The sequence below is a fragment of the Misgurnus anguillicaudatus genome, chromosome 15 (assembly GCF_027580225.2).
Source record: "Misgurnus anguillicaudatus chromosome 15, ASM2758022v2, whole genome shotgun sequence".
NCBI classification, from domain to species: domain Eukaryota; kingdom Metazoa; phylum Chordata; class Actinopteri; order Cypriniformes; family Cobitidae; genus Misgurnus; species Misgurnus anguillicaudatus.
The window spans coordinates 15452074-15466604 of NC_073351.2; the positions used below are offsets into that span (position 1 = coordinate 15452074).

Genomic DNA, 14531 nt, shown 5'->3' on the forward strand with positions numbered 1-14531 from the left:
TTTTTTTTAACATCCCAGTGCATTTGTTCAAGCAAATAAATAAATAAATTAATTAATAAATAAATAAAAATAAGCAAGTGAGCACAGATAATACATTTGGATAGAAAAATAAACATGTAAAACACATATAAAAATATAATAGTTTTTATTATTTATTTGTTAAAACAATCAAATATTAATAAAATGTTACATTTTGTACTTTTGCCTCATATTTATCTTACTTTTTTGTCTCCACAGCAAACTGAGCAATTTTGTCTTTATTGTCCTAATACTAGGCTAATTGAGAGACTTCAATTTTTTTATTTTGAATACTTGATTCTGAATACTTGGTAAATTGCAGAATTTTGTGATCGTACAGTGGTGTGAAAAGTGTTGCCCCCTTCCTGATGTTTGTCACACTTTAATGTCTCAGATCATCAAACTATTTTTTTTATTATGAAGGTTAAACAAAATCCAAAAGCACATGCCCCACATAACTGTGGTGTATCACACCTTAGTTCAGTTTCTCCACACCCGGGCCTGATTACTGCCACACCTGTTTCCAATCAAGAAATCACTTACTGTAAATAGGACCTGCCTGACAAAGTGAAGTAGACCAAAAGATCCTCAAAAGCTACACATCATGTTGAGATCCAAAGAAATTCAGGAACAAATGAGAAGTAAAGTAATTGAGATCTATCAGTTTGGAAAAGTTTATATAGCCATTTCTAAAGCTTTTGGACTCCAGCGAACCACAGTGAGAGCCATTACATGGAACAGTGGTAAACCTGCAGGCCTCGCTTGCCTCAGATAAGGTCAGTGTTCATGAGTCCACCATAAGAAAGAGACTGGGCAAAGATGACCTGCATGGCAGAGTTCCACGATGAAAAACACTGCTGAGCAAAAAGAACATAAAGGTTTGTATCAATTTTGGACTGACGAGACAAAAGATTAACTTTTTGGAAGGTGTGTGTCCCATTATGTCTGGCGTAAAAGTAACACAGCATTTACGATAAAGAACAAAATACCAACAGTAAAATAGGGTGGTGGCAGTGTGATGGCCTGGGGCTGTTTTGCTGCTTCAGGACCTGGAAGACTTGCTGTGATAAATAAAACCATAAATTCTGCTTTCTACCAAAAAATCCTGAAGGACAATGTCCAGCCATCTATTCGTGACCTCAAGCTAAAGGAAAGCTAAAGGAAACTTAGGTTCTGCAGCAGGACAATTATCCAATTTTCATAATTACAAATTTTCATAATTACGATTATGAAAATTATACATACCAGCAAGTCCACCTCTGAATGGCTGAAGAAAAACAAAATGAAGACTTTGGGGTGGCCTAGTCAAAGTGCTGACCTCAACCCTGTTGAGCATGACCTTAAAAAGGCAGTTCATGCTCAAAAATCCTCCAATGTGTCTGAATTACAACAATTCTGCGAAAATAAGTGAATAAAAATTCCTCCACAGCACTGTAACAGACTCATCACAAGTTAATGCAAATGCTTAATTGCAATTATAAAGGTTAAAGTCGCAATGAAAAATAAAATAAAAAACTATAATTTGTTTTGTAATATTGTGGCATTTTTTTACAAATGATTTATCTGTGAGCTTCATTCATTTTTAAAAATTCATGTGCCCTCATAATCTTTAATCAAAAATGCTAATCTCCTCCCCTCCTAAAAACTATCTCTTTTTACTTCCAGTCATAATGTATGGCAGGTGGGCGGGGTCCGGGAGAATATCCGTGCCGTGCAATTAGCAATTAGCAACACGACCCAACTTCAAATGATCCAATCAAATCTCGATGGACAAATTCAAATCCAGCCCTGCCTTATTTCATTTCAGAGGCCGGTTTTACTCAGATACACATCACCACTGGGAAAATTAGGCAATTGATACTTCCGTTTCATGGCGACTTTAAGGGGGGAAACACTTTTTTACACGGGGTCATGAGTGTTTGGATTTTGTTTTCCCTTAAAAAACTGCATGCTGTGTTTACTTGTGTTATCTTTGATTAACATTTACATTTTTTTCATGATCTGAAACATTAATGTATGAAAACATGCAAAAACATAAAAAATCAGGAAGAGCCAGAACACTTTTTTGCACCACTGTAGATTTTGTTAAATAATTATGAAGAATTTTAGGTAATAAAAAACCTTGTGATTTATATTGTGATAGTGACACTGCGACGCAGTGAAAAATGGTTTTAAATACTACCAAATAAGGGTTCTTCAGCTTGTAACAATAGCAAAATCCTTTTTGGTAATATATAGAACCCTTTTTGGATGGTTCTATATAGAACCTTGCCTTGTAAAGTGCTATATAGAACCACAGTGGTACTATAAAGAACATTTAATTTATCAACAGGAGGGATGTTTTTATTATTTATCCACTTTTTATTTTCAGCACTTTATAAGGTTTAACAGCTGCAAGACATTAGAAAAATACTTTCATTTTTCATTACATAAGGTGTCATACAATAATAAATGTGAGTATTAAAATCACATTGTTAAGTTAAAAATACATCAAAATAAATATATGAATTATTATGCAAATATAACAGTCATTAAAATCATATGCCACATCAAAACATGCAAATGATAATAAATACTGAATATTAACATATTATGACATTACATTACTAACTGTTAAAATAAAAGTCAATAGGATTGTGTCAATGTTTGTACAAGCTAGCAAAAAAAAATTTGTGCTCTTACAATGTTTTTTTGTTTTTGTTGTTTTGTGGCAATATTTTGAACATTTAGTCAGATAAGAGTAAGATAAGAGATGATCTGCTATTGTCATGTTGATCTTGAGACACAGGCTGCTATTACTACAGCTTCCCATCACCTGGCTGTGGTCATCATTTGGTGAACTGTAAGGTTGAGCATCAGGCTGAAACAAGATTTGGGTCTGTCGGTTCTTATAGTACTAAACATTTATATGCTAAACATGTCATGAACGGCAAGGAACGGGACCCAAGTGAAGGTAATGTTGAACTCATAAAGGGTTATTTAAAACAAAAACCCTCGTGGGGGAAGATGCCATGACATAAACAGAAAACAATAACAGACAAGACTACGACGTGCACACACTATTATGTCAATAGACGTACTTGACTTGACTACGACAACTATCTCTATAATCAAACATAAACAAACTAAAACGATCCAGCAAAGGACAGGACACACTGATGACTTAAACTAAACAAGATAACAAGGAAAGGTCAGGTGAGGGGAGTTAACCAATAATGAATAATTAACGAGAAAACAAGAGGGTGGGGGCAGAGACAAGACACGGCAGCATACAGCCCAAACAAAAGGCCATGTGCACACAAAACAAAAACATGGGTACCGCCACAATCCTGCCACATGAACTATGAATTACTGTGACAGACTGGGAGGATCATGACAAAATATGTACAGAATATTTCACATAACAAAATGTAACACCTGAATGCACTATAAGTACATTAAAATGTAAATAAATAGATGTATTTATTTGATTGCTTCGAATTAAATCTTACATGTTTTGAAGACAATGACAGGGAGAGATGGGCAGGTAAGCAGAAAATTGGACCTGCCTCCAGAGATAAATGAATTCAAAAGCTTCAAGGCTTCAATAATGTCAGCTTTGACAAATATAATGCAACCCAAATGGAAAAAGGAAGCAAGAGATAAATGAACTGAGCTAATGCTCATTTAAAATATCAATACATGTGATCCTTCAGCACATTAGAAACAATTAACACAACAGTGTTATTTTATAATTAAAACTGCTGAGGTGATGATGGTGATAAGGATGATGAAGAAGCACATGATGAAAAGCAACAAGCTTTAAAAAGGAATAAGTTTTAATGCATGAATTCAGTATAATCATTCCTATTTTCCTGTTATAAAAACGGATAGACATGTTTTTCTAAAAAAGTCAGAAAGGCTCATTTTTGTACAATTTAGTCTTAAAATGGTGCACTGTAAACATGCTTAATAGCACTAAAAGTGATTCATTGGCGTGTAATCATAGGGGAACCACTAAGTGATATAGCATGCCGAACCATAAGTGGTGTTATAACAGCACTACAGCACCATTTATGGATCTACATAGCACAATTTGACTAAAGATTGGTGATATATATAGCACTATATACTGTAGGTTCAAACACACACACGCACATACACAATACCTGCATACTCATGCAAATACACACACATACACACTCATATTCAACTTTACATCTGCTACACCTGCAGCCATAAAAATTGTGTTTCGTGTCTCAACATTGTTTTACAACAATTGTTTTAGTGCTGCTGTTTTATGAATTTCCGCACATCACATTTTAGTGCTGTCTTTTGCACATTACATTTTACTATGTACTCCAGAATTATGCTATAAACATATAATTTAACATGTATATGTTACATTTATTCACCCATCCAATTTTTTATGTATTACTGTTATCAGTAACAACAAAACCAATGTTCGTCCTTTCTTACCCTTACTTCAGTTACAGTTCTGCTATGTTTTGGTGTAGGATTCATTTAAATAAATGTATTGAATTGTTTGCTGAATAAAATAAATACATTTCTTTTCAAATTTCAAGTTTTGATTATTTAATGTTTCATTTATTACAAAAATTCAAACACATAGGTTGCACAAATTTATTTGTGGAGACAATATAAAGTAATCACATCTCAATAATTTCTTCTAAATCTCTTCTGAATGTCTAATGTATCCAGTTTCTCTGATGAAAATTATGAAAAATAACAACCCCGGATATACAAAATTAAAAATAAGATGGAAAAATGTCTACACACACTCAATACAATCAGTCAGTTATTGAAATGCTTTTCTCTTTTACAATGAAACAGTGAAAGCATTTTCTCCAGATGCACGCTGACAAACAAATGCAGCCTGTTTCTTTGTCTTTTATCATCTCTCTCTCTCTCTCTCTCTCTCTCTCTCTCTCTCTCTCTCTCTCTCTCTCTCTCTCTCTCTCTCGCTGCCAACTTTGTGGTCTACACAGATGGTCTCTTGGATTTATATGTATACATATGTGTATGTGTACAGAAACACACATCCTAGTATAGAGCAGTTTGTTGTATCCATTTTGCTGCACACATCTGCAGGACTTTACTCACAGCTAAGAAAAGAAAGTGATATAGCAATGGTATAGGAAAATACAAATGCATAACTGTTAAAATACAGATATGTTATAAACAGGAACACAAAATAAAATTCTAATAAAATTCCTGCTAATTATATCCCGAATATTGTATTAATAATTACAAAAAAATACAATATACTGTATTTTGAGGTTATAAAGAGGTTATGTGTAATGGTTATAATTTTTTTCACTTTTCTTTGTATAAGTGTGTGTTCGTGACATATGCTTTTATCCAAAGCAACTTTTACAATGCATTACAAGGTACAATTTTTTTATGAGTATGTGTGTTTCCCTGAACCCATGACTTTTTGTGGTAATGTAATGGTTGACCACTGAGCTATAAAGGAGCATATAGCAAGCACTGAAATTTTCTCAGACTAACAAAATAAAATAGATGGAGCAGGTATGAAATGAAGGAACAATGTGTCACTGTCATATAGCAGAAAACATTTTGGCCTTGTTTCTAAACTCAGCTTTTGTGTGCCATGCACATTCGAAAATGATAAATGAGACGTTTCATCATAACAGGATGAGATTTCCTATTGGATAAGATTGGGGGCACTCATTGTGTTGTTTACAGTATACACATAACTTAAGTGTGTTTAGTTCTTCTTATTAAGGTTCTTTTTTGCTTACACAAACTTGTAAAACCTGTTTTGGTGAACCAAACATGCACAGCCTCTGATCGATAATGTTTTAGATGCAGTAATGTAAGGTGAATACTTTCAAAGTAATAATTAGCAGGCTTTTAGAATTTGTGGATAGAATTGAAAGAAGAAGCGATTTGGTTTCGCTGTTGGTCTGGCCCCTCCTCTTTCCGGTACCAGCACGCAGTCAACAGTAGCTCACCAGACTGTGCTGTCTGTTTCTAAAAAACGACTGCAGAGAGTCGGTTCGTTCGGACGGTTCATTTGCAATGATTCGACTCATTCGAAACGTACACAAGGCAAACACCTATAGATATCACTAAAACATTTTGTATAATAGGCTATATATAATTGTATATCAGTGTATTAAAACGTGTTACTTTTTATTTTTTTATTATTATATAAATTATTATATATAAATTCTTGTATTTTTGTATAACAAAAGTATTTAAAAGGGCTACCCTTATCGACTTAACACATTTTATTATAGTTAAAGTGACCAGGTTTTTGTCTGATTGATTACCATTTGTATTAGCTAAGTTTTAAATTTAGCGCATTACAAATGGATAGATTATTTTGTTTTTCCTTCCTGCATATTAAAAGATTGTGTAAAAATGAATAACTGATCTAAAACAAAGTTCTCCCTTAAATTCAAGTGATTTACAAACGTTTGCGAATCAGTTTGTCCGATTCATTCGAAAGAACCAGTTCAAAAGAACGATTCGAGCATTGGTTCCTACAGCAGAACATTTGACACAGTGCGTCTCGCGCCCGCTGTTGTTAGTGCGAGGCAGTTGGCATAACTTGTCAGGAACGCGCGCATATCCATGAACTTAGACATTTCTCTGGCGGGAAAGTGATTTCACGTGCATGCTGCTGTTTATTCCAAGTCAATTCACTGGAGGAATGTGGGAATGTGGCGTAAAGGCGCGTCTTGACGGTGAGTGCGAGCGACTTTTGCTCTTTCCCTCCAAGCTCCGGAGTTGTTGATTTCGCAATACGTTTTTGCATGGAAAAGGAAACAAATGACACGCTTTGATCTCGTTTTCTTTATTCAGCTCCCATTGAAACAAGTGGAGTGCGCACAAGAGGTTACCAAATAATGCATGTGTTATTGATTGACGGATCTGTCCACGCTCCCGCGCAACCATCATTTCTCTTTTCATAGATTCCATACCTGCTTATTCTTGACTTTGACAAAATGACTGTGGAGTTAAATAACTTGACGTCACTCTTGAATAATGTGACCGAGCTTCAAAACCATACGAGAGGATGCTCGTTAACCAAAACTGGTTTTCAGTTTTACTACTTACCCACCGTGTACATTATCGTGTTCATCACGGGATTTATTGGTAACAGTTTGGCCATATGGATGTTCGTGTGTCACATGAGGCCATGGAGTAGCATCTCCGTATATATGTTCAATTTGGCGCTTGCGGATTTTTGTTACATACTCTCGCTTCCTTTTCTTATTATATATTACTTCAATAAAACGGACTGGATATTTGGAGACGTACTATGCAGACTGCAAAGGTTCATTTTCCACGTGAATCTCTACGGGAGCATCTTGTTCCTGACGTGCATCAGCGTGCACAGGTATACCGGCGTGGTCCATCCTTTGAAATCACTGGGAAGGCTCAAGAAGAAAAACGCGGTGCGCACGGTCGCTCTCGTGTGGCTCGTTGTAGTGCTTGGAATCTCTCCGATCCTCTATTACTCGCGCACGGGTCCCAAGAAAGGATACACGACTTGCTACGACACCACGACGGAGGACGAGCTGCCCGGTTACTTTGTATACAGTATGTGCATGACAGTGTTTGGCTTCTGCATCCCGTTTCTTATAATCCTGTGCTGTTATGGAGGTATCGTCAAGGCGCTCATTTACAACGACATGGACAATGCCCCACTGAGGAAGAAATCCATTTACCTGGTCATCATCGTTCTCACAGTGTTTGCCGTCTCCTATTTGCCCTTTCATGTCATGAAGAACCTGAACATGAGGGCTCGGCTGTACTTCCAGAGTCCAGACATGTGCAGTTTTAATAATAGAGTGTATGCCACTTACCAGGTGACAAGGGGCCTGGCCAGCCTTAATAGCTGTGTGGACCCTATTCTATATTTCCTGGCTGGGGACACATTTAGACGCAAGCTCTCCAGAGTCACCAAAAAGGCCTCCAGAAAAGGAGATTATCCTATCCAGTCCAAGAGCGAGGAGACGGCGCTTAACAGCCTCCCAGAGTACGTCCAGAATGGGGACAATTGTGCCTAAAAGTGTTTAGAGAAACGTGTTTTACATGAAATGCCATCTGTAATACCTGTGTATTGTGAATTAAAAACATTCCCTTAGATTGATGGGATTCTTCATAGATTTAAAATGTGACTCTGCCTGTGAAAACCAGGCTAAAGTTTCATATGAGATAATAAGCATAAAAGTTTGAAAGTTTTATTTCAACCATTAAATTTCCCCGTGATTTCAATCTTTTACATTGCCGTATTCAGTCAATATTAAAGATGTCAAGGATGTCTGTTTGACAGAAAGTTCTTTTCATTATATATGATGATTTTACGTATAAAACAGTAAATCACGACTAGCTGCGTTCTCACAGACAGGGTCACACATATACTAGAAATCAATGTACTGTACTCTTGTCAGTGTTACTCATTTATTACTTTTGCAGAGTATGTTATTTCATCAGCGTGATTTTTTGTGAAAAAAAGAAACAAAACTGACTGCTGTGTAACTTCAAAACTAAAACTGAACAAATGAATGAGCTATATATCACTAACCAACTGTTTAATTTAATATTGACCATTAGATTAAAAACAATAAGCACTGTTTCCTATTTGAGAATGCTTGAATGACACACAGCACATATTAGTCCCTGTGTTGTGTTGGTTCTCAGTGAATAGTTAAGATGCACTATAGGTTAAAAATAAATAACTGTGTAATTGTCTACCTGTGGACTAGTACATTTAAGGCATCCAGGTTTCTTCTGACTTAGATGTATTTATTTAGATTATTGCGCTGTTACTGTATGAATGTACTGTTTAGATCATGTGGATTTCAGCCTATTATGAAGGGACTATTATAATCAAATGATCTGTATAAACTATGTAAATATTGTAAGGGAGAGCAGGGCACAACATCACGCTTTTTGGTTTTGGCTCAATCATTAAAAAACATTGAAGTAAGATTAATCATATTTTTACATAAGCACCACAGACATCTCTACTACAAATGAATAAATTAATTTTAGTCCTGGACTAGACTTAAAGGAATAGTTCACCCAAAAAGGAAAATTCATTCAATAATTACTCTTATGTTGTTGCAGGCCTGTGTCGGTTTCTTTGTTCTGATGAGCACGAGGGAGGATATTTTGAGGTATGTTTGTAACCAAACCATTCATGAGCCCCACTCACTTTCATAGTATTATTTTTCCTAATATGTAAGTGAATGGGGCTCATGGGCCACACTCCATTGCAAAGCGTTACTTCCGTTATGGAGGGTCCTCTGTTGAAGTTAAAAACTATTGGATCAATGTCATCGTTCTTAGCCACCCCCATCTGTTCGCTAATTGGACCTGCAGATTTTTGCAGGAGAAAACGAAACTCTACACAGCAGTCCCAGACATAGTACTGAAGTGAAATGAAAATTAAGTGGAAGCACGTAGGAGGGCGGAGTTGCAAACATTCCTCAAAGTGTCTTCCGTAATGTTCGTCGGAGCAGGGAGGTTGATGCATGTTTGTAACAACATGAGAGTGAGTAAATGATGTCAGAATTTTCACTTTTGGGTGAACTATCCCTTTAAGCCCTGTCCGGGAAACCGCCCCGTAAAGTTTTTTTGTAGAACCTACCATTCTCATACAATTACACTGAAGGTGACAAAAGTGCAAATGTTACAACCTACCCAAAAGGTGGGGTTTAATAGTAACAGACAGATGGTTTGTTGAAACACTTGCTAGAAAATTTTATTTAAACACAAATAATTCAATACTATTCTGTCTAGCCTATATCCACTTATAGGCCTACATCCATCCCTTACTCTTTATCCAAGCATCCTTCCATTATGCATCCATGCATGTTGACATATATTTTTTGAAAGGGCCACACAATTGCCTAGAACGCAGGTAAATGCTTCTTTAAGCGCTTTTATATTTAAATAAACCTGCAAATTTACTAGGAAATGACGCAATTTACGTGTATATTTACAGCTGGTCTATTCGCACTGGATTAGTATTACCTGAGGTAATTTCTCCTGACCTTTTTACAGAAGGTAAAACTCGTCGTAATCTTTACTGACATTGTCCGTAATGATTACTGACATGGAGCATTCAGACTGGACTAAAATCACTGAGAAGCTCTGATAAAAATTGCTTTACCCCACCTCCCTATGTAAAACTAATCTCGTCCGAATAGTACTATAGTTGTAACACAGGAAAAACTGCTGTGTAGAAAGGTTTTTGATCTCAACTAACAGTTATGAATTGTTGACATGTTTTAAAATGGTGTTTTAAGTAAATATATAATATAGATATCTACTTTCATGGCTCCAAAACACTCTTTGTCTAGTATCCTAACAAAAACGCATAAAACTTCACAAATTTACAGGAGATTGTCTTCTAGAGAAAAAGACCAAAAGCACAGATTGTTCAGCCCTGTGTAACTATGTAAAATAGCGTTACGTTGTGCCACGCTCTCCCATATTTCATCTAAATGTCCTGTGCATTGTGGCAAAAAATACAAAGACCTATCTGTAAAATTGTTGTGTGAGTTTTTGTGTGAGTTTTTACTTTTGGCTTCTTTACTGTTGTACAGTTGCAAGTCTGTAAGTACGTTTAGATGACAGTGGTCTACTAAAAACTTTTTAAAAGTCCTTTGGGTTTTTAGCGTACATTAATATTGTTAAAACGATCCCATTCACATGGATTCGGGAAAACAGATTAAGACACTGCATTATGCATTGCTATGGCAAATAATGTCTACATATGTAATACGCGTAAACGTGACCTCACCACCAACTCACTGTTTTGTAATTTACATGAAGATGACAATGGTATCATTTAAAAAAGCTTGCAATATAAAACCCGTTTTCAAAGTATTATGTTTTCAGATCTCTAATACGCTGGAATGACCAAAATGAAAAAAAAAGTTTTCTGTTTGTAGTTGAGAAAAGTGTTATGTTAATGGGCCTGGTCTAAAGTTGTATAGTCCCATCTACAATATAAAGCCTGAAGGCCTGAATTCAGTTAGTAGTTGGATTGGTTTAAAGTAGTGTACTACATTAAAGGCGTGTTTTTCTGTTAATTAGTACAATTCTTGTTTATGAGCAGTATCATTAATTCATTTGGCGGATGATTTTATCAGAATTAACTTGCAACATAATCAAGTGCACAAGAAAGCTCTTAATTATTTTCCTTACTGTTGCCACACAGTTATAGCTCTTTTTTGTTTTCTTACACCCATCTAGTTCAAGCCAATGGGTATCAGGCAGTGGCGCCAGTTTCACATTGCACTGTTCTCAATTGCTTTCCCTTTTCCCTGAGCAGATTGACTCTTTGTCCCTATCACAGGAAAGGACAAGGAAGGAAGGGTAATGAGGGAGGAATAAATAACACTGCATTTTCTTTTCCTGTCCCAGCCACTCTTTGTGCGAGGAACAAAAGCAGAATGGTTACTGATGCTTGGCAGGCTGGAAACAGAGCCCCGGGACCTTAACTGTTAGGCGATTTTATAAAACATAGTTCTAACTCTGGACAGGACTGAATAGAAGAGCCATGTTGAAAGCAGATGCAAAATGGCAATAAATGCACACATGTGGCTGCACATTCTAATGCAGTGGTTGCATAGCAACCGTAAACAGCATGCAGTTAGCCAAATATACTACAGAGCTCAACAGATGATTTTTTTTTCCGATTTGTAATCTTAAAACGATAGTTCACCCGAAAATGAAAATTTATGTCATCCTGTACTCACCCTTAAGTTGTTCCAAACCTGTAAAGATTTCTTTGTTTTGCTGAACACAAAGGAAGATATTTGTATTCAAGCAGGATACAGGAGCACCATTGACTTCCATAGTAGAAAAACAACTGTGAAAGTCAATGGTGCTCAAAAGGTTTGGTTACAAACCTTGCTCAAAAAAAAATCTTTTGTATACAAGAGAATCGAAATTTAAACAAGTTTGTAACAACTTGAGGATGAGTAAATGATGACAAAATTTTTATTTTGGGGTAAACTTTCCCAGTTTGTAACTTTTGCCTCTGTATCGCCATCTCGGTTTGAAACTGCAGTTTACTTTAGACTTATTTCTACATGTATTGGGAAACATTTACCCATTAAATATGACCCAATAGAACACCTTGTTAATCATTATTAAAAACGTTATTGGGGTTTTACCCCCAAAAGTTACAGGTTGCTGCTTTAATAAATATCTGTAAAATCCCAAATGCACAACCTTTTGTGGTTTACTGGTTTTAGGGCTCGTGGTTATACTAAATTTTTTTTTTTCGGTATACCACAGACTGTACTTCCTATGGAAACATGGCAGGTTTTTGTTGTTACACCGATGATATACTGATTTTTATTTGTATTAGTCTGCTAACACAATACACGGGAACAGCCTATAATACGTTTCTTGCCTGTGGCATTAAAACACTGTTTATTTTTGTACATGAGTGCGAGTTTGTATTCAAAAGTGTGTTTTTGTTTGATCGGTCAAATTGGCTAGCATGGAAGCGTGCTTCTGCATGCTTATGCGAGTGTGTATGTTTGCCGCTGTGGGCTTTTGTGTTTGCAGGAAGGAAGAGGCCTTCATGACAATGCCAACCTCAATCAGACCTGCCGAGGCACGAAAATCACCCAGCCCTGCCAGTCACTCCACCTCCGTCTGTTAGTCTTTCCTACTGTGACATGGTTTAAACCTGTCCTCTGTGAAGAACAGAGGGGTGGAGGAAAAGAGAAGGGGAGGGGCCGGGAGAGAACCAATAGAGAACAAATATTTTTTTTCTTTTCTGTGGAGGAATAAACCATACGGGAGGGTCGAGGCAATTGCCATGGTGACAGAGCCAAGTAAAACAGCTCTTAGATTCAGTGTTGGGTGTTGTTAACGAAACTTAAATCAACTGTCCCCTAAATAATCATAACCAACAAGGAATGTCATTATAAGAGCAGCTCCAGTCATCCCCAATAATTCTCAAAGGTTAGCTTATTATTATTAACCTTGATGGGTGTGCCACTGATACAGGATATATTCTGTGTTTTGAAATTATCTATTAATCTTTATGATCATTGTAAACCTATTTCGGCATTTATTTAGTGATGCAATAAATGGATTGTGCTTCTCACAAATAAGGTGACTTATTAGAATGATGATTCGTTTCTCTTCCAAGCCTCACAATAGAAAGAGAACTGAACTTTTATTTTCCTTTGTAGACTTGTAAACCTGTTCTGGCACCCTTGTTGAAGGTTTTTCATTAAAAGATAACTGCTTGAAATTCTCAAGAAGTCTTTTGAACTAAAAGCGTAGTGCTTTAAATAATTCCCTTGATGAATCTAGTTATCATGGTATAATTCTCCAGGTGCATTGGACAATGGAAAGCGAAAGTAGGACTAGACTATTTAAACTCTGAATAAAGCCATATAAGCACTTTTTTAAGCTGTCCACATCTCTTTGTAGAATTATTTCAGACATGCTGTTTGATTAGCCATCTTGTATTTAATAACCAAACTGAAGTTCTATTTATTCTTCAAGGTGCATTCAGTTATTTGTTTATGCAAGGTTTGTTTGTACAAGAAAAAGAATGAGACATGCAGTGCCTATATTTATTTTCATAAGAACAAAAACGTCGCCAAACTTGGTCTTTGACGGACAACTTACGACAATCACTTTTTTATTTTACTTCCAGAGCTTGTTTAAAACCTTAGCATAACAGAGTACAGTTGAATGTTTTGTGTCCTAGTTTTATTTGAAGCAGAAAAGCCATATACTTCTAGATTGTAGAAAGTTAACTATGTGTGGCCAGCTGGTGTTTATGTCTCAGCAAGTCTTGCATAGCATTGCAAAGAGGAGCATCACAAGTATGTACAGATGGATACTGGCCAGAGGCTTGGCCAGAACATTATGCTTGACGTTTTTTACAAGACACCAGCACTACCGGTGAGCCTGTGATAAAAAAGTCATATATTTAAAAATTGATTGACCCATGGTTTCCATCTGGCACACATTTGTGTAAACACACTCCTGCTAATATAAATAATGATAATAAAATTAAGCTTTACTGACATTCACAAACCTGCAGGCAACTGGTTGAGTAATACAGTTGTCATGATTTAAAGCCAAATGAAGAAACCTTACATTGTTGTGCTTTGCTGCAATACTTTTCGCATTTATTTATATACATAAGCTTATTTTATACATAAGCTTGTTCTTGACACTTAGCAGTGTAATGCTATAGATACTGCTTTTGTTTGGCATATTTCTCACAATTTGTATGTCACTTTGGATAAAAGTGCCTTAAAAGCTAAATGTAAATTATCCTTGTTGCTTTTGTAGTATTACTTGTTTATCAACCACAGACAGCAATAAAATGAGCGGCATCTTAACTTACCAGCATGTTCGACATTTACTGTGTTATTAACCTTAAGCAAACTTCAGTATTAAATGTAAGAGCAATAGCTGCAGGCCAGCTTAGTTCTGCAGCAAATAAAGCACTGCTCAGAAACACAGTTTTTGTTTTTAAC

General features: G+C 36.1%; 1 protein-coding gene across 1 annotated transcript; it reads left to right on the forward strand.

Annotated features, from left to right (window-relative positions):
• Positions 1 to 6515: 6515 nt before the first annotated feature.
• p2ry1 (purinergic receptor P2Y1) lies at positions 6516 to 10556 on the forward strand. Its single transcript, XM_055174636.2, has 2 exons — positions 6516 to 6734; positions 6853 to 10556. Exon 2 carries the CDS (start codon positions 6996 to 6998, stop codon positions 8061 to 8063), a length of 1068 nt encoding a protein of 355 aa, XP_055030611.2. The 5' UTR covers positions 6516 to 6734; positions 6853 to 6995; the 3' UTR covers positions 8064 to 10556.
• Positions 10557 to 14531: the final 3975 nt, after the last annotated feature.

What these genes read in the sequence shown, in the direction of transcription:
- p2ry1 (XM_055174636.2), top strand. Translation starts at nt 6,996, where the DNA reads ATGACTGTGGAGTTAAATAACTTGACGTCACTCTTGAATAATGTGACC.